The sequence below is a fragment of the Tauraco erythrolophus genome, chromosome 21 (genome assembly GCF_009769465.1).
Source record: "Tauraco erythrolophus isolate bTauEry1 chromosome 21, bTauEry1.pri, whole genome shotgun sequence".
Classification (NCBI taxonomy): domain Eukaryota; kingdom Metazoa; phylum Chordata; class Aves; order Musophagiformes; family Musophagidae; genus Tauraco; species Tauraco erythrolophus.
The window spans coordinates 1,320,474-1,341,310 of NC_141485.1; the positions used below are offsets into that span (position 1 = coordinate 1,320,474).

The window sequence follows — 20,837 nt, forward strand, 5'->3', positions numbered from 1 at the left end:
TACAACAGAGCTACAGGCTGCTTGCTCTCAGCGTGAAGTGAATTCTGTCGTTAGATTTGGAGGGTCTGCGTGGGTGGTGCTGCAGGAACCCAGTTGTTGTGTGTTCTGGTACCTGCTGCTCACTTAGGTGTGCTCTCCTGAGTCGCACTGAGTTTGGATAGCTGTCCTGGGAACCAGGTTCCTTCTTAAAGGTCTCTGGAGGTGCTTTGAGATACTAATACTGAAAATCATCAGCTGCCTAGAAAGCCTTGCCTTTAACCCAGACATTCCACAAGGCCTGAAATTAGATGACAGGAATTCCCCACACCACCCAGGCTGTGAGATGGAGGTACCTGCAGTTCAGATCCACGGCGGTACGTAGGTTCCCAGTTCCTGCAGGTTCTCTTGGGAGTGAACTGTGACAGGAGTGAGTTTGCGGATCGCAGCCAAAGCTGTTCAGAGGCAGGCACAGTTCCCTCGCTGTGTTGAGGCTCTTGTGTTAATTTTGAAAACATTGCAGACTGACTTTGGGCATATTTGAGAGCAAGTACACTTCTGCAGCAGCAGAGTTATCTGAAGAGTGTGATGCTTTAGAAGCAGCATACCCCACTTATTTGTGGCTCTCATCTTGCATCTGCACTTCACTGATGTGAAAAAATTATTTAAGGTATTTCTAGTGGCCAGAGAGACTGTAACAAGTTCAGGGCTGGTATCCCAGGTGCCCTTAGCAACATGTAGAAGTAATAAAACCCATCAATTAAAAGATTAATTATTTTTAATTGTTTAGTGTTTCACATGTAATGACTAGCCCTTTTTAAATTTTGATTTTCAACTACAGTGCTTCTGTGGAACCCCTAATGCAGACAGCTGGTTGAACTTCATGAAGTGATGATTAACTTCGGGCACCTGCATTCACATACTTGGAAGAAGCTGTTTTATTCAGTAAGTGCTTAATATTTCCTGGAAACTAAAGCTGTCGAGTTTGCTCCTCATGGGGATTGCTGAAAGTGATATGTTTGCATATCACTCACTGCTTTTGCAAATTATCTGTTTTCAGCTATTTTACTGTGTCTGTTTTCTTGTCCACTACATGGGTTCTGTTGAACTTTGCTGCTCCTGCATTTTGTACCCTGGCTGGAAGCTGACTGAATTTATGGGCCCTGTACATTACTCTTAGGAGAGCTGAATATTTCATAAAGAATCATTGAAAATCATTCTTGAGCAAACAAATCACAGCTCACAGACCTGAAGAGGTCCTGGTTGCCTTTGACCTCTGCTGCCACCTGGCAATGAGGATGAGAAACTTGCCATGTGCTGTAGCTGATTTTGCCTCCCCGTGTATAAATAGCAGCAGTTCCTGGCAAAAGCTCATGATCTGCATGTGCCTCTTGTAGTGGGGCATTGACTTTGCATAGGGAGAAATCTCTGAGCTGGAAACTTGAAGTCTCTGGAACAAGGATTGGAATGTCTATCCCCATAAGGCTTAGGGCTGTGACCCTGTAGTTTCCCCTTCCTTACAGAGGAGCCTCTTTTTGTGATGAGCTTGGACTTATATTCCATTTTTTGCTGAAATGCAGGGTTAGGAGGAATTTTTTTGGTTTTCAGGAGTGCAGGAAAGAAATTTGCACATCACTTTCCTAAAATATTTCAAGTTGAATGGGGTGTAGTGTTCTGTTTGCTGCCTGGCAGAGAGGATGGGCTCCCGTCTCTCGAGTTGGAGTACTTACTTTCAATTCCCTGAGTTTCCTCCAACTCGGTGTGACTGTAGGAAGGTCATGACTGTGTCTTGGCTTTGTTTTTTAAAGATTGCAGGCTGCTGAAGCGGAGGGAAGGAGGCAGCCTGCGATCTTCAGGGGAAGCCTTTCTGTGTCCGAGAACAGCCCCTGGCGTGATCTGGGCGCGGGCTGTAGGTGCTGCTGTAACGTGGGTCAAAGCGAAGCGTGTGGCCCTGATGAGGTCTCAAGTATGTTGTGTAACTTCTTGTAGCAAGCTTGTTAATGCAGACAAGTTGTCTTCCTGCTCGCTCAGTCCAAATGGCCTTTGGTGAAACATTTGCTGTTCCTTCCCAGTGCAAATGAACATAGAGTGCCTTCTTCGCAAATGTTTGATGTTCTTCCTCTTTGTCTGCTTCTGTGGCTTACCCTCAGCAAGCCAAGCTCTGGGCACAGGGCTTCCAACTGAACACCACAGCTTTTTGCTTTTCTGTTTAAGCTTAGTCCAGCTTTTGTTTTGGGAAGCAGTTTATCAAGGTCTCTGGCTGTGCACAGTAAACCTCCTTGTGAGCAGGTCTTGATGCTGCTCTCCAGGCACCTGTTTGGTCTCAGCGCTGTCTCTCGCAGTGGTATCGCTGTGTTGTGATAAACCTGAGTGCTCTGTCTCCTTGAAAATATAAGTCTGGTTTTTCTTCTGTGCAGAGTCTATTGGAAGCCTTTGGTTAGTTTTGTCTCTGCTCCTGGGTGTTGTGCATGCCTGTGTTGTGGAAATTGATACCGCTGCCAGGCATTTGACTTAGCTGGTTGCTTTTAAATTTTAATTTATAAGCTGCACCTGTAGTGGATGCTGCACTGTGTTGCCCATAGCAAGGGCTGCATTGGCTTTATTGGTGTAGAAGCAAACACAAAATGCTAAGTATTGGTTAAATTTTTTCTGAAATTCTGGAAAATAATTTGTTCTATTCACCAACTGGGGCGAAAATCCAGAAAGAGTGAAAGATGGTAAAATCTGGATTTGGGAAAAATTTTTGTAATGTGTTGGTAGGCTATAAAAGTAATAGAAGCTACTCTGCCTGCACCAAGAGGGACTGATTCTCTTCAGTCCTCTATGAAAAATGCTTTTGAAAGAGTTGAATTTGGACTGACAGGCGTGTCAGAGGTAGCTGTTCAGAAAGCATCCCAACAACTGACATCTTACCCTCCTGACTGTAAGAAGGGGTGTTCCTTCCCTGGTCAGGGGTCCCTGCAGACAGAGTGGGTGAGCCTGCATCAGGACTTTCTCTGCAGTTTAAAGCCAGATGCTAATAGAAAGGTCGTGTGGCCTCTGGCTCATGTGCTAAATTCTTTTGGCCAGCTTGAAGCAGAACATTTGGTCTGGCTCCTTTTCTGCACTCCAAAACTGTCCAGTTTTGACTCCAAAACTGTCCAAAAAAACTCACCAACTCCACCTGATTTTGAGGAATAGCCAAGAACAATAAAGGTGGTGTTGGTAAAGTGGTGCAGAAGTGGTTTCTGAAGTTTGCTTCTGTATCCAAGATGCCTTTCTGGTGAAGTGGTGAAAAATGGATCTTGCCTTCCTCTGTAATAGAGAATTCACAGGGAGACACTGGCTTGGTTGAGGAAACTATAAATAATGAAACGATTGGGCAGGTAGGTAATAAGAGATAAAGTGTGGTAAGGAGCTTGATAATCTGATAGGGTTAATGTTAATGTTATGACACTGTACAGCAGGAGTGATCAGCTCAGGGCCTTGCATTAATCCATGAGGCAGTGCAGGTGGTGAGGATTGCTGGTGCTTAGTGTTTGCATATGTTTATATTTATCTTTTTATATATATATATGAGCTTCTCATGAGTTCCAAACATTTGTTAAAAAACCAAAACCCAACAAAAACAAACAAAAGGAAAATAAGAAACCCCACAAACCCTACAGTTTGGCTAGACTGGTGCTTTCATTGTAAACCTCTGCTTTCGAGTGTGTAAATAGAAACTTCTGAGTCCTCCTTTGGCCAAGAAGTGACGCTGCTGGAGCTGTGGAGCTGTCCTGGGCCAGTGTGTGGCTCCTGAGTGGAAGAAAATACACAGAAGCAGCGACTGTAAAATGAAACATGAATAAAGCCTGTGCCATCAGTAGCAACTTCAGCTGCGAAGAAGGGGAGTGAGCTCTTGTCGGAACATCAGGGAAGCTGATTGCACTGGCAGCGGTTTTTATCTTGGTGATAAAAGAGAGCCCGGTGGTGGTGGTGGTTCTTGTTCCAGAGCTCTAGTTTAGCTCTGCAACAACCAGCTTTTTCAGCTTTTTACTTATGTGGTAGTTTATCCCCCTGTAAAGAGGACTCTTGGTTCTTAAATATTTTAAGGTTGTGGAGTGGCTTCATTAGTGCTTTTCATTGATGGAGGAGCCTGTTCCTTGAGCTCTGTAGCCCGTGTCAACTGGGCTGTGAAAAGGTGGTGTTGCCTAAGGATATCTCTTGCTGTTCTTGTCTTTCAGGACTGATGTTTGAAGCTGAAAACACTGCAGAACACTTACCTTTAATTATTTAAGAATAGAGAAACTTACCGTTTGCTTCTTTTTAAAATAAATGCCGTCCAGTTTGAGATCTTGCTTGCCTGGCTCCTTTGGATGCGTGTAGCTACTGAGTCCTGTTTTCTGAGCTCTCGCCTCTGGATGAGGTTTGTTTTGGTGGTGTTACACCAGGCTGGCCTGGGAGCAGAGCGTGAGAGCGGCTGCAGAATCTCTGGTGTTCGGGATTGGGATGCAACAGCTTGCAGGCCATTGACCCGAGTCCAGAGGAGGCCACGGAGATGATCCAAGGCTGGAGCATCTCTGCTATGGAGACAGGCTGAGAGAGTTGGGGCTGTTCAGCCTGGAGAAGAGAAGGCTCCGGGGTGATCTTATTGCAGCCTTCCAGTACTTAAAGGGGGCCTACAGGAAAGCTGGAGAGGGACTTTTTACAAGGGTGTGTAGTGATAGGACATGGGGCAATGGATTTAAACTGAAAGGGGGGAGATTCAGATTGGATATAAGAAATAAATTTTTCACTCTGAGGATGGTGAGGCACTGGCACAGGTTGCCCAGAGAAGCTGTGGCTGCCCCATCCCTGGAAGTGTTCAAGGCCAGGCTGGATGAGGCTTTGGACACCCTGGTGTAGTGGAGGGTGTCCCTGCCCATGGCAGGGGGGTTGGAACTGGATGATCTTTGAGGTCCCTTCCAACCCAAACCATTGTATGACCTCCCAGATTGGGCAGGACCTACAAAAACGTGGTCTGTGCTGCGGGACCCCAGATGGTCTGTCTGCACCCTTTATCTCTGTATGAGAAGCAAAGAAGCTGCAGTTCAGATCTGGCAGTGCCATGTGCCCATTCAGCTTTCAGTGTAAAAATAACTCATGCCAAGGACAGGTCAGCTAAGTCTTTCTATGTCTGTTTCTGTGCAGTAATTTCTCTTATTTTAATCTTAATGATAGGGCCTCCAGTTCTCTAGGTTTTTGTCCCCTCCTGTTCTTATGCCTTCTATAAGGCAAAGCATGTGCTACGGGTTATTTTTAGCACGGAAAATTTTAAGAGCTCACGTGGTCCCATTTAGTTTTAACTCTGCCAGCCTCATCCAGTTCTCTTTCACCCAGATAGTATTTATTTCCCAAGTGCTGTATCACTAACTATAAGGTTTGCAGGGAGGCATCCTGGCCTTGCTGTCGAAGCTGCATTTCCAATTTAGCTGCCTGCTTGCTTGCTCTGTGATCCTTCAGGATGGTCTTTAATTCCAGCCCTGATTTCTACTGCTTTTGGGGTCTGGGAGTGTAACCTCTCAAGTGCTGGAGCAGGAGGGAGGTGGAGGAGGCAGGGACCAGCAGCACTCTGGGGCACGGGGGCTCAGTCACTTGGCAGTTGTCCTCATCTCTCTTCTTGTAGAGGCTTGAAGCAGCTTGCCCCCAGAACGGACCTTGTGCATAGAAAGCCCTGGCAATCTGGAGCGAGTGCTTGCGGAGCTCTGCTCTCGGACCTTGAGAATGAATTATCTGGCATCTCTGTGCACCTCGTGCTGCAAATGTTTCTGACCTTATAAGGGTGCGTGTGCTGAAGGGTTGTTTGTCCTGGCTGGAAGAACAAGGTGGCTCAGAACTGCTCTGGGACCCTAATGTGAATAAGTCGAGTAAGTTGACTGTCCTTGACTTTTTTCTTTTTTTTTTTTTTTAAGGTATGAGAGTCTGTGTGTTCATCCTTGTCCTCATCTCCCTGATCTTTACCAGGAGTTTTCCATAAATCAAGTCAGGATACACATTTGGAGATCTCGCTGACCCCTACTCTCCCCTTGGTGTCTTAATCCCATCCTGACCTACTGTGGGGATTATTTCACAAGTTGGAAAAGTCTCATGTCCTAGCTGCAGCTCTCCGGCCGTGCCTTGGCATAAGGTGTGACATTTAGAGCGGATTCCTGACGTGCCAGAAGGAAGTGGAAGTGGCCGGTGGCGCGGGGCGAGCTCGTACAGCGCAAGCTCTGCACCAGCTCAGCTCTATTTTTGGTGCGGGGCTGCGTGCTGGGAAACAGCACTGGGGCGTCCGGCGATTCATGCTGGTTCTGGCTTTTGTGAGCTGATCGTCTCCAGCCCGAAGCCTCTGGAGCTGTTGTGTCCCCAACTGGCTCCTCCTGCCCGGAGAGTGCCAGGGCTGCCGGGGTGGGCTCCCTCCGGCTTGGCCATGTTCCTGGCCTTGTGATGTGACAAGTTGCCCTTTTACTGTTCTGCTGGCAGGAGAATCCCAGGCTTTCTTCCCTCCGTGTGTTTAAATGATCCCCTTGCCCCTGCAGTCCTGACCTGGCTGTCAGATTGGCAATGGAGGGAGGGTTTTGTCGCACTTAAATGTGTTGGAACGTGGATGTGGGCTTTAGGGGCTCTCCTGTGGAGGAAATGGAAAAGAATTATGTGCTACGTCTTACAGCCCTTCGGTTGAGCGGGTTGAAAATCATCCGGCTTCCAGGCGTCACATCCAACGTGATGTTGTGACCAGCATACCAAAACGGGCCACCGAAGTCTTCCTATCATGTTTGTGTAAGGAAATGTCCGTTGGTGTGGGTGTCCCCTAGCCCACCCAGGGCTTTAGCGTGTCGTCTGGCATCTCGTGCAGAGCCACTGCCTTTTACACCTTTTCGTTGGTGGAAGGATGTGGGATTCCCGTTTATCACAACCACTGGCAGAGTAATGCAGATTCTGATAAAAGCAGTCGAATTAGAAACATGGAGTTAAACGAGCTTCGTGGGGAGCAGTCAGCCAGCCCACCAGTCTCCACTGATCTAAACATCACAGAGGAGTGAAGGTCTTTATCTTCAATGGCATTAAAGTTTAAAAGGACTCTCGGAGCTGTTTGGTCTGCCGGGCTTTGGGACAGGCCCGTCCCTCTGTGCTGCCTCTTCCCGCGCTGCAGAGCTGCGTGGGGCTGTTTGTGCAGTTGGTGCCACTTAATAGGGAATGGGGTGATAATGGGGCTGTCTGTTTAATCAGGAGGGCTTGCTGGGAATGGGCTTATGTGAGCTACTTTAATTTGAGTTTGTGGCACGCCTGCGAGACAGCTTGTAGGGTGGTTCTGCATTAATTATAACAACTTCGGCGGGCAGCAGATGAGCACTCGCAGTGGCTCACAATGAGCCATTGAGATGTAGAGCACAAATGTGAACCTTTTGTCTTCGGAACACACAGACTTCACCCTTTCTGTTTACCGAGTTCCAAACATCCAAATTATTGCAGAGGTTTGTTGTTTTTCTAATTCCAAATCTCGGATGTTGCTGGGAACCAAAAGCTCATCCTCACCTGACTGTATAAAGCCCGGCCGGAGCCCGAGCCGGCTTGGATCGAGTCGTGTGTTTGCTCCTCTGGGATGGGCGGGTGCGACTGGAGGAGGTGAGAAATTTGGAGTGAATATTAAATTATCTGAGGCTTGGATGCCCAGTTTGAGCCTGAGGGATGTGTGGTTTTGTCCTCCAGCTAGAACGTAACCAGCTCCTGGTGAAAATCGAGGCCCCGAAGGAGAGCTGTATTTGGAAGCGGTGGTCAAACACTTGCTCTCTCTTGTTTTTCCTCGAGACAGACTAAGCATAGTCGACAGACTGACTTGATTGTCTTCTCCTGCCCAAGAAATATTATGCTTCTAAAGAGGAACTAGATAATACTCTGTCAGTTGGTGATTCTCATTTCTAGGACTTTGCTATCTCCTGAAAACAATCTCTATTTTTGTTGCTCGTTGGGAAGAGTCTTGAGGCCTGTTTGAAGAGGAGTCTGCTGTGTGTAAGCATCGTCAGACACGTGGTGTTTTGCTTTAGTTCCTGCTCAGAGAAAATATAAACTGTACGTGCTTTGCAGCGAGGCAGTTTTGGGGATGCGGGTAACTGTTCAGCTCCGTGTTCCAGCTGTAGGCTTTCCTTGAGGGAAGGGAAAGGCTCATCAGCCCTGCCTTGTGCAGCCCAGGCGAGGCTTGTGAACGGCGCAGCGTGCCTGGGACGGGAGTCTCGGTGGTTTTTGGAGGGGAAGGGTTCACACTCTGTCTGGAGTAAAAGAGACAGTGTTCAGCTCTGGAAAGCCAGAGCGGTAGCGGCTGTCAGTGTCGGCCATTTAGATGTAGAGCGAGCTCTGGAGCTGGGTTCCTAAGTCTCTATCCAGGCTGCTTTTGCTGGACACATACTGCCATTATAAGGCTGTTATAGCGTATTTCCCATCTTCACTGCTGTGAAATCTTTTAGAGAGACTTCTGAGTATTGGGAGCCACTTGCTTCATCATGCTGTGGTTGCAGTTTGTTTCGGAGCTCCTGCACTGGGCACATAAAGTCCGTGGAGTAGCTGCTCTGCCGCGTGCCCGCACACCAGCCGCTTGCAACGCTCCGATGGGAACGTTTGCAAAGCACTTCACCTTCTGGCAGTTGTCCTGGTTGAGAGAAGTGTGTGTTGTCAACCTGTGAGACTCTGGGCAGTGTGACGCTGCCTTTCAGGAGGAGAACTGGGGAGACCTGCAGCGTATGGAGTCTGTGTCTTGGAATGCTGGTGGTACAGCGGTGCTGTGACCCCAGCCCAAGGCTGGAGACACGTGCAGTGCTGGATGCTGTCCCTGTGTGTAGTTCTGACCTGCAAAGGTGAGGCAGGAGAAGGAAGATGAAATTGTTTAAGTGTCAAGGTGAAATTGATGACTAAACGGTGAGAAATGCCCAGGTATCCCTCATCTTAGGTAAGATCTCATTCTGTGGTCTGCAGGTAGAGCGGAGATGTGAATCTAAAGAGTGGCTGGAAAAAAAGCCTGTTCATGCTAATAGAAATACCTCAAGGCATTTATGAAACTTTAACCTTCCTCTTATCTTCCCTGTGACCATTTTAATGTGGTTTCTGTTTCTCCTTCTAGATCTAGTTGCTGAGGCTCTGCAAAATGTCTTTGCGCTTCCGTAATATCATCCTATATGCCATCCCTGGAGCGCTGGCACTCCTTGGCTGCTGGTGGATGTATTCCCGTAGAAAAAAGCCTACAAGCTCTCCTGACGAGCAAGCAGTAGGCATTGAAGAGCAGCAACAGGAAAAAGTCCCAGAGAATGATTCGGCACCCGAAACAGAAGCATGTGTTGCTCAGACACTCCCATCGGCATCGAGGACACTGACACAGGAGTCTTTGGGAATCACAGAGGAGATCAGCAATGCAGAGCAGTCAGATGATTCTTCGTTTAAGCCCCCTAAGGAAAGCCAGATGCCAGAAATTGTGCTATCGGATACTGACTCTGTGACAGCCCTTTGTTTGGGATTGGAGAAGGAAGCCAATACCCCACAAGCCTTTCTCAATGATGAAGCTGAAGGTGTATCAAGTCACAAGAATTCTGCAGTGAGCGTGCTACCAGATAGTTTGGAGTCTGCCTGTTTGGAGCAGTCCAGGGAAGAAGAGATGTCCGAGTCCATTGCTAGCACTGTACCTTTGTGTCAGGAGGAGGACACACAGCCAAAAGGAGGTGAACTGGAAAGAGAGAAGATTGGAGGAGTGAGTTTGGACAAGGAAGACGCTGAGGCAATAGAGCAAGTAGCAATACAGATAATTTCCAAGGTCATTTTGGCGGCAACTGAGGAAGCACTGTCTGGTGCTTCAAGTGATGTCTCCACTTGGATCTGCCAGGCCGCTGCCGGCCGAGTCGAGACACCTCTGGAGATGGTCAGCACTGTTTCCTCGGATCAGATGCTCACGGAGGAAGCTACGGGAGCGGATGAGAACGCTGCCGCGACGAGCGATGCTGCGGTACCGACATCGCTGGGGACTGAGGAAGGGGATCAGAGTGTGGCAGATCCCAGCTGCTTAACACACAGCCCCTTATCCGGCCCTGTTCAGGGAGACACAAAAGACTGTCGGATGAAGAGCCGTGTGTGCAGGGAGTCCCAAGTAGTTGATCAGACTCCTGTGGAAAACCATGGAGGGTCACTGCAAAAATTGCCTTTGGTTACGGAGGACTCTGAGTACAGCACATATGCGTCGGAAGGTGGGGAAAATGTGGAGGACCTATTGCAAAACACAATGCTGTCCCTTGCATCAGGCCAGCATTCGGACTCACTGAGCACATCTGCAGCTCAAGGCATGTCTGCTGAGCAGAGCTCAGCACCAAGTGCAAAACCTCCTACTCTGAAGCTGTCTGGAGGCAGCGAAGTGCCATACAGTAATGGGATACTGAAAGAGGATGGTCCAGACTTGCACCATGAGTGTAGCAGGGCAGCAGGGATGGGTGAAGATCACTCGGATGGTAAGGGATTTGAAAATCCTCCTCCAAAACCATGATGAACAAGCATTTTGTGTTGTATCCCATGCTGGATTGTGCATGTCTTGTAGGTTCGGATGTAAATTGCATGGAGTTCGTGGACAGTGGCTGTGCCATGAGGAAGACAGTGACTCGTCAGAACTCTAAGCTGGGAGGAGAATCCAACAAGTCTGACGTCGTTATCTGGGAAATCGAGGTCCCAAAGGTAACCAGCCACTGGCCTGCTTGCACATCCTGCCCTGCCCTACCTAGCCATCTTCTGGCTCTTCCAGTGTGCTTCTGGCTCAATGCCATCTCAGGGAGATCAACGGCAAATCAACAAGGATTTGAGCATTTAGCTCCTATTAGGACTCAACAAGAATGAAGAGCTGGTACACAACTGTAAACAAGAGGCATGTCAGGGCTATGCCCAGGGTAATGTTGGTTGTTGGACTCGTTATTCCCCCTTCTCTTCCACTCCAATCTGTTAGTCTGATGCTTTGAAAGCATTCAGAAGGCTTTGAGGGTACACAACTATTAAGAGCAGGTGATGAATGTTTTTTTTTCTTTCTGCTGTGTAGAAGGGTTATGCTTCAACTGCCTGTCCAAACCCTTCCTCGCAAGCTGAATGCTCATCTGAGCTGTTCTGTGGAGCTGCTGTGTCTGTCTCTATAGCGAGCTTTCTTTTGGGTTGAGAGAGAGAGATTGTGGGTTTTTAAGACAATGTTCATACCTTCTTCCCCACTTTGTATGTACCAAATCACCTGTGGCTGTCCTGCACAGCATCGCTCTTGCAGTTCTGCTTCTCAGCAGACCCGAATGCTGCCAGCCAGGAAGGTGAGCCAGCAGCTCCCGGCAGGGTAAGCGTGGTGCCTCCAGAGCCTGGCTGCTGCCAGCCCAGTGAGACACATGAACATGCATTTTGGTGGATCAGTAAAACACAGGCTAAGGAAGCAGTTCTGCAGCAGAAAAATAGGTTTCAGTGGTTAGTGAAGACAGGCTGTCACTTTTCTTAAAGTAGTTAACTTGGCATTGTACAGGATTATCCACACTGACCGTGGCCCAACACTGCTGCCCTGGTGTCTGGTCTCCGACAGTAAGTGGCGGCAGGTGCCGATGGAAGAGTAGAAGAGACAGGGCTTGCACAGATGTCTCTTCCTCACCCTGCACAGCTGCCCAGGGCCTCTGTAGTCTAATGGGCATGATGGCCTGGTTTACTCTTGTGAATTTGTCTGCTCCCTTTCTGACCTAATTAGCTTCTTTAAAAATTGCGAAAACTTTGTATTTTGTATTTGAATTAAAAATGCATCTAGCATGCTTTTTTTTTTAAAAAAAAAAAGTGATGCAAGGCTGGGAGAGGATGTGACTTTGCTTGGCTGTAGGAAGACAGTAGCCTTTACCAGGCCCAGTTTTCTCCCATCGTGTCTTTGTGTTGTTCTACAAGACACGAAGCGGGATCTGTCGAAGTGAGCTGTGTGTGCCTCGACATACCACGGAGCAACTGGGCTCTGCACTGCTCCAGCATTGCCTTACATTTATCCTGCCTGGCCCTGTGCTAGGGGAGCTGGGAACGTGGGTGAGATAAGCCACAGGGAACAGCGGTGGTTGGTCCATGTTTCTCTTCCTGACTGTTGCTTTCCTGTCCCTTTCGCAAAGGAATTAGTTGGCCGCTTGATCGGCAAACAAGGAAGATTTATGAGCGTCTTGAGGCAAGCGTCTGGTGCCAAAATTTATGTCTCAACACTACCTTATTTCCGTGACTCCCAAGTCTGTCACATCGAAGGTAAGTGGAATGTCTCTTTGTTGATGGTCTAATATGTAGCTTGGGGGCCTTAATTGGATGGGCAAGGAATTTAAACAGATGTGGTGTTTTCGAGAGTCCAGTGCTTTACAAAACTTTTCTGCTCAGTGCTGTCACAGTAGAGGTAGATGCCAAGTTGCCTGTGCCTTGGCGTGGGAACCCTCTATTCTAGAGGCGAGAATGCATTTTCATGTCTTTGGCTGCTGTACTTGAACCAGCACCTTTTGCAGGGTCACTTCAGGCTCGAAGGAGGAGCTCTGGGATGTCTGTCAGCAAACGTGGCCTTCACTGTGAAGGATGTTAGATTAATTGTGGCTGAAAAATACCTGCCAGTGAATTGGCTTCATACTGGAGGCTAAAGCTGTTGAAACTGAGGCCTCACAGTCAGAGCTGCTCATGTCGGTCTGATACCAGGTTACACGGCCGATCTGTTAAAACGGGAATTGTTGATGTAGTGCAGAAGGCTTCTGGTAGCTCTATTGCTTCACAAGCTGAGGGTGTCCTCAGCATATCTGTGCTACAGACTTTTTGGGGGATTTTTGTCTTCCAGGCTCCCCACAGCAAGTAGAAAAGGTACTGAGCCTGATCGGCAAGAAGTTCAAAGAGCTGTGTCTCACCAACATCTACGCTCTACCTCCACCATCACCACTGACGCTTCATTCCCTTCTTATGACTGCCTGGGTAAGTCCCAGCTTGCTGCTCCGCTGATGTTGGGGCACAAGGCTGTTGAGGGTCACTGCTGTCATAGTATGCTCTATCCCTGTGGCTGGTTCACCGATACCTTCAAAACCAGTTTGATTTGGTGTCGCTGTCTGTTGTCCAGCTTATGTAACTGTTATGGATCAGATTTATCTACCTGTTCTTCCACGACTTTTTCGATTCTGCCTGAGCTGAGAAATGTAGAATCGTGGAAACATTTAGGCTGGAAAAGACCTGTAAGATCGAGTCCAGCCATTAACCTAACACTGCCAAGTCTGCCACTAAACCATGTCCCCAAGTGCCACATCTACATGTCTCTTAAATACCTTCAGGATAGTGACTGAACCACTTCTCTGGGCTGCCTGTTCCAATGCTTGACAACCCTCTTGGGGAAGAAATTTTTCCTAATATCCAAAGTAAATCTCCCCTGGTGCAGCTTGAGACCATTTCCTCTTGTCCTATCGCTTCTTACTCAGGAGAAGAGGCTGAGACCCACCTCGGTACAACCTCCTTTCAGGTAGTTTTAGAGAGTGATAAGGTCTCCCCTCAGCCTCCTTTTCTTCAAGCTGAACAACCCCAGTTCCCTCAGCCACTCCCCATAACACTTGTGCTCCAGACCCTTCACCAGCTCTGTAGCCCTTCTCTGGACATGCTCCAGCACCTCAATGTCCTCCTTGTAGTGAGTGGTCCAAAACTGAACACAGCATTCGAGGTGCAGCCTCACCAGTGCCAAGTACAGGAGGATGATCACGTCTCTGGTCCTGCTGGCCACACTATTGCTGATACAAGCCAGGATGCTGTTGGCCTTCTTGGGCACATTGCTGGCTCATATTCTGCCAGCTGTTGACCAACAACACCCCAGGTGCTGCTCTTCCCCAAGCCTGTAGCGTTGCATGGGGTGGTTGTGACCCAAGTGCAGAAGCTGTCACTTGTCTTCATTGAATCCCATACAATTGGCCTCAGCCCATCAATCCAGCCTGTCCAGATCCCTCTGTAGAGCCTTCCTTCCCTCCAGCAGATCAGAACAATGTGTTTGATCACAGATCAAAACAGGCTCTTCCTGTTTCTTTCCTCATTGTTCCCTGCAACTGGAAGGATAGAGGAGAACACAACTGGTGCTCCTGATCCCTTAACCAGTTGTCCCAAAGCTCTGAAACCTCTCTTGATTGCCCTTGGACTGTAGCAGAACGTTTCACCAGACTCCATTAATCTCATGGAGCTGCATGTCTGGCCTGGTAGGCTTTTACCTACAGACTAGAGGTTTGCCTACGCAAGTCACACTTGTCTGGAGCTGAGCTGATTGTCTGCCCCCTCTGCTTGAGGGCCACTTGCTGTGAGGTGGAAATGCCCCACTAATCTGTTGCCATTACTGATATTGCCCTTAAATCCTGAAGCTGGTCATCTCAATGTTTTTCTTCATTATGGTGTTTAATTACACTTAAAGGAGGCTTTTATGTCAGTGTTTCCCAGAAGAGTTTTTATGCTTCTTTTGCTTTATGGATACCTAAAAACATTTCTTTGCTTACACTTGGCCTCAAGAATTTCTAAAGTAACTGTGCACATAGCTGTCTCCATGGATGTGAAGCCAGGCTTTGTTCTGGAGAAGTGAATTTATGCTGGGAAATTAAAGGTGTTTGAGATGTATTCCGAGCACAGTTGTGCTCCCAAGCTGCCCACACATGGCTGTCTAGCAGCCAGGGCAAATGCCTTTGAAAATGAGACCTCTGTGATGAATCTTGGCCAATCCCCATGAAGATTACCTTGGTGTCTGAAACCCCTGTGGGGTCCTTGCACGTTGCACTGTGTTGATCGCACAGCACGACTTGACTCTGCTCACTGATCTCTTGGGTGAATAAGTCTTACAGTTGCTCAGTGCCAGTAGGCTTTTTGTGGACAAGATGAGCCCTAGCCCAAGTCTGGTTTCCTTTGGAACAGGACGGAGTAACAGGGAGTAGCTTTCAGCTCCTGATCCGGAGCAGCCTTTGGAAGTGAAATACCAGATTGCCAGGGCTTTTCCACCCGTGGTTGTAAGCCTCAGGAGCTGGGGGTGGAACACGGAGTTGCTGTGAACGAAGCTTGTGTTGCAGTGAACACTACTGAGAGTTTCTTTCCTCCACATGGCAGCTGTTCCTCCCGGATGGAGTCACTGTAGAGGTGGTCGTGGCAAACCAAGTTGATGCAGGGCACATGTTTCTGCAGCAGCATACGCACCCCACTTTCCATGTCCTGCGTAGCCTGGACCAGCAGATGTACGCCTGCTACTCTCAACCTGGAATTCCAACCCTGCCAACTCCAGTGCAAGGCAAGTAACTTGTTTCTCAACTGAACAATTTGTGAGCAATCAACTTACAGGATCTAGGCTTGGCAGGTTTCCCAGTGGATAAGAACGTGACAGCTCACTTGTCATTTCATCTTTTCTTAAGCTGCTGCCATAGTACAGGTGTCGCTCTGCTCTTCCTTAGACCACTTATCCCTGGAGCACCTCCCCAGCCACTTGGTTGCATGCTGAAATTCCAAAGAAGTCCACCTCGGGTTATTTCTAATCAACTTGGCATCTGGTGTATTTTTACTGGCAAAATGTGGAACTACTCCCAGATGTCCACAGTGTCTCCATCTGCACGTGGTGTGAAGTGGAGGGTGCATCACGTGGAAGGGTTATTGGCGCGTACTTTCCTTTTTGGAAACAGACCTCGCTATTGGCAACCAAAGGCTGGAGGGAGCTGGATACCTGGGCAGAACAGCACAGTGGTGGCAGACAGACTGGAGAGTAAACGCTCTTCTGTGTCCCACTGCAGGACTGGTCTGACAGGGGTGTGGGTGGTGGTGGGAGAAGATGGAAGCACCAGAAGAAATGCTGTTGATTCTCAGTAGGTCACTGTGCAGCACTACTGATGCCTCAAGTGCTGATTTCTGGATATCCACTTACACTGAGCCTTTCTTCTCCTGGTTTGCAGTTGGCATTATCTGCGCGGCTCCAGGCCTGGATGGGGCATGGTTACGGGCTCAAATTATCAGCTACTTCGAAGAGACCAGTGAGGTGGAGGTCAGATACGTGGACTATGGAGGATATGAGAAAGTGAAGGTGGACATGCTCAGACAAATCAGGTCTGTAGCTCTTCTTCGATGGCCTGAGGCCATATCTGGCCTGAATCTTCATCAGAGGCATCCTTATCGTTTGGATTGCTTATAGGATTTTTTTTTTTCCTCAGCTGAAGCGGGAGATGGTAGAAAGGTTTGCCTGTGCAGGGGCTGTGGATTCCTTGGGAGCACAGCAAGCTCCTGCGAGGCTTTCTTTCAAGGGGAGGGGAGAGGAAATGGCAGCTTCTGCCACTTCAGTGTGGCAGAACTCAAAGCAGAGTGAATTGATTAGCCAGGAATAAGATTCAGCTTCTCTGCCCCAGCCCCACTGGCTGGGAGAACCGTCTTGGATGAGGGTTTTCTTACAGGAGCCCATTAAATACTCAGTTGGGCCCCAGAGGTGGCAGAAAAGCAGTCCAGCCTCCGTCATGGAGGTGGCTTTTGCTTGGAGCCCAATGCAACTTGGCACACTAATGAGACAATTTATTGTTGCTGCTCAGATTGCTGGGAGAATAGTCTGGTTTCTTTTTTTGACTGTCATCAATTTTAAACTGAATTCCTGTTAGAACAATTGATTAATCAATGTCGCCTTAAAGGATAGGGGAGTAACTTAAAGCCATGTTTTTATTCTGATTGGTTCTCTTCTCTTTAAGGTCTGACTTTTTATCACTGCCTTTCCAAGGAGCAGAAGTTTTACTAGACAACGTGGTGCCACTTCCAGGTAACGGGCTCTCGACGTGCCGTTGGCACTCCTCCGGCAGCTTTCGGTGGATGCCAGCTGTGTGCAAGCAGTGATTCTGTCTAAGCCTTCTCCCTCCTGCTGCAAGCGCAGCCTCTGATGTGACTAGAGCAAGGATTGGAAAAATAGTTTTTTATTCTTCTAAATGTGCTGGCATGGCAGAACCTGTCCGACTGCAGGCGAAAGATGATAAATGTCCAGGCTTTTCCCTGCGTGGAGAAGAGAATGAATTACTCTCCTAAACAGCAAGTTGGCAGGACTGGCAGGGTGTAGGTGAAGTAGCTGCAACTACTCTGCCTTCTGTCCTGGAGTAGCTGTAAATGCAAACTTAGATACTTGTCTAGCAGAATAAAAACTGATGTTTTCCTACTAAAATGACTGACGTGTGTAGTTCTGTATTCAAAGACTTCCCTCCCGTCACTGGGAGAATGTCAGTCACTGCCTAGAAATGCTTTCTGATTTGCTTTTTTTTTTTTTCCTTCTTTTTCAGCAGTGCTAGAGATGCACGCTGTATTGGGGTCTGAAACGCCGCCCTTCTGGGTGTGGAAGGGGTGGCTGCAGGAGCAAGGGGTCAGGCCAGGGTTTTGCAGTGGGGTTTGTGGCTGGCAGGACTGCAGGAGGTGGATGGGGAGGTTTAAGCTGCTTCTAGCAGAAGTGAGTGTTTGGCTTTTCCCTGAGGGAATCGACCCCCTTGAGTAGCTGTGGCGTTGTAAGGAGTTCCCTTGCTGCTGGAGATGGTCTCAGGGTGGGGAGCACCAAGGAGAAACTTTGTTTTGCAGCAATTTGATAGGAAATAAGCAGCTTTCCTCCAAAACAAAATCACTTCTGTCTGGTCTCCAGTGTAGATTGTAACTGCATTGCCAAGGCCACGAGGGTTTCCTGCTGCATCTCAGGTGTGGGGTTGGCAGCGGTACCCCCGTAAGCTCTGCGGGCCGAGAGGTTTGAGCTGCCAGTGCTCGCAGAGTGCCTTTGGCACTGCTCAGGTGCCAGCCAGCCTGCGGAGCAAAGGCTTTTGAGTTCCTGTTCAGGGTATTGCACTCTGTGCAGGGTCAGTAAAGACCTGAAGCCCCTGAACTCAGTTTATTAAGGATCAAAACAACTAAGGGCAGGTCAGATGTGCTGCAGAAGTGTACTTCTCTGTCTTTAAAGCTTCCTAATTCATCAGCCACTTGTGTTCACATTAGCTGAGCTCGTGGCTTTAGAAGGCACTTCATCCTTCCCTTCAGCAGCCCAGCAGGCAGAATACTTGTCTGATCTCCAGCTTAATAGACTGGTTTCAGCAAATGCCTGCAGCAACAGTAGGTGAGGATTCTCTGGCCTAACTTCTGTAGGAAGTCAGACAAGATTAGCTGAATAGTCCCTTCTGGCTTTTAAAGCTTGTAAATCTCTCATTTGTTTTCTCCTTTTCTTGCCAAAGATGAGGATTGCTTTTCCTCCGAAGCCGACGCCGCTGTCAGCGAGATGACCAGAGGTGCTGTCCTGGTGGCACAGGTACCTGAGAGCTGTCTGGGTAAAGCCTTGCTGCTGATTTGGCCGCTGCCGTTCTCCTCTCTGCCCTTAGCGTGTTGTGTGTGTTAAAGCCAAAGCCAGCGCCTGTAAGCCCGGCTGCTGGGCGGGGTTCTTGTTGAGAAATCTTGGTGCTGAGAAACTTCCTCGTGTAGCATCAGCACTGCTCAGCCCTGCATGGCTGGGAAGGGATGAGTGTTCCCTCCCGTTACTGATGCAGGCAGGGAGGAAGGTCACCTGAGTGGGTTTGCAGAGCACAAAGTGGCCTCTTGTCCAGCGCATCGAGCGTTCGCCTGGGTCTGCGCTGCTTTGCCGGTCTCAGCTGTGTTTGCAACACTGACATGCAGGATCTGCCCTCTGGCTGGCCAGAGGGAGAAGTGAGGCTTCTGGCAGTGTCCCAAAGGCTTCTGCGTGCAGTGCCTGGTCTCAAGGAAGAGGCGCTTACCTCCTTTTGAAGTGCTTCTCATAGTGGCTGTAGCTATCCACGTAAATTAATTGGGACAAGTGGGAAGCTGATGCTTTTGCGACGCTCAATCTCGTAACTTCCTGTGCTTGAATGCAGCACTCGGGCACATCACTGACTCTAGCAAGGGCATGGGCTTGAGGGACTAGAGCAAACTTGCCAGCGAGGTGTCCCAGCTGCCTGGTGGCAGTAGCTGGTTTCCCTCTAGCCTACACACGAGTTTAAGTATTGAGTACCTGATCTGCGGTGAATGATGCTGGGGCCTTGCATGCTCCGTGGTCCAGACCAGAACTGCTGCACGCTGATGGTCTTCTGTGTTTCCAGGTCACAAATTATGACAGTGCAACAGGTCTGCCACTGATACAGCTGTGGAACTTGATGGGAGATGAGGTATGTATGTTGACGTCCCTGTTTTTTCAACACTCTTAGAGTTTATGATCATGCAGACATTTTATTGTTTATTTTATTGATGCTTCTTGCTACTGGTTTGTTCACCTTTTCTACTTTTTTGTTTTTCACCTGCCCTTAGGTGGTGTCAGTAAACAGAACTCTGGTGGAAAGAGGATTTGCTCAGTGGCTCAGCTACTAGCGACGTCCGAGATGCCTTGACAACTCTCTCTGCAGAGAGAAACAAAAGAAGAAATCCTGGTTCGCACTGTTACAATTTGGTTTGGCAACCTCGAACGCGACCTCTTTACACCCGACTGCGGAGTCTTGTGGTCCATCGAAACTCGTTTGCTCAACTGTTCCTATTTCACTAGATGCACATACCTCACCTCAGTGACAGGCGGGATGCTAAAAGCCATAATGACAGATACTGTAGCTTTAAAGCAAAAAATCCTCCCTGGCCTCTACTCAAAGTAGAATGGAGAAAAAAAAAACAAACCTTAAAACCTTGGGGCTTGCTCGAAGCTGGCAAATGCCCCTGAAACACTAACTGTGGTTGTGTTTTTGTTCAAGATGTAAATGCCCCATGAACTTAGTGTCTGCTTTTCCTAAAAGTTATGTTAGTTGTCCTTTTTTAACAGGCTCTGCCTATGAAATCAATGAATGTTAAGGAATTTAATGTTCAGTTATGGATTTTTCTGTATTGTGCCACTAACCTGCACAAACAACATTCATCTTGTGACTTCCTTATGCCAGGAGGGAGATGAATCGTGTTTGCTGCACTTACTGTGGCACATGTCTCACTGCAGTCGTGGTTTTTAGGCTTGATATGCTTCAGGAAGAAAGCTTCTCTGCAGATGCTTGAAGTGCAGGATATGTTACCACTACAGTTTTTGCTCTGAAATATCATGTATTTAAAGAAAAGAACTGATTGCCAAGCCCAATTGTAGTTTATATTTTTCTAGCTGTGCAAGTCTGTAAATATATATGAAGAAAACATTGTAATATTTTGTACAAGAAAAACACTGGAAACAAAGGGAACTTTACAGAAAATTTTTCACACCAAAACGTCCTATGTAGGTAGAACTGGTTTGGAGTGCATTAGGGTAGCCAACATATTTGGAGCATCCGAGTGTTGGGAGTGTTTCAGCTCTGCTGTATAGAGGATTAGCATTCCCTTAGGCTGCTGTCTGGTTTGAATTGTGATCACTGCGTTCTTTGCTATGTTGCTGTACAGATCTGTTTAAAAAAAAAAAAAAAGTAACAACTTGGCATTAATATTGCAGTGGTGTTCTCTCTCAATTTTTTTTTTGCTCCTTTTTAGATTTCTATCGTATTTAAAAAATTTTCTCAAGTAATTTAAGCTGGCTTAATACTCTTAAACACATACCCTCTAATGTATATCATTTTAGATATGTATTGAGCTGGGATTTATTGCTGACAGAGAAGATACTTGCCAGGAAAATGTCGATGTAGTCAGTCGTCAGAAGTCTTTTCAGGTGGATTCAAGGATGTCCTTACATCCTATGAGCTAACATGTCAGTGCATCACACATTTGGACAGTTGCCTACAAAAGGATTTGGTCCAATCCCTTCAGATATGGTATGGATATATCCTCTTTTGAGTTCTCTCCTATTTGGCGCTTTTGATTTAATGTTCATGTTTGCAGTAACATCCAATGAAAACTAAATCTGGTAACTCAGTTAAATCTATAAAACATATATCCTTTTG

The 20,837-nt window shown here is 47.8% G+C and overlaps 1 protein-coding gene across 1 annotated transcript; it reads left to right on the top strand.

Moving 5' to 3' along the window:
- Positions 1-834: 834 nt before the first annotated feature.
- Positions 835-19,625, top strand: AKAP1 (A-kinase anchoring protein 1). The gene is made up of 11 exons (XM_086624479.1): positions 835-921; positions 9,071-10,439; positions 10,526-10,659; positions 12,090-12,216; positions 12,785-12,915; positions 15,058-15,235; positions 15,888-16,038; positions 16,665-16,732; positions 18,168-18,241; positions 19,044-19,109; positions 19,249-19,625. Exons 2-11 carry the CDS (start codon positions 9,095-9,097, stop codon positions 19,306-19,308), a joined length of 2,334 nt encoding a protein of 777 aa, XP_086480605.1. The 5' UTR covers positions 835-921; positions 9,071-9,094; the 3' UTR covers positions 19,309-19,625.
- Positions 19,626-20,837: the final 1,212 nt, after the last annotated feature.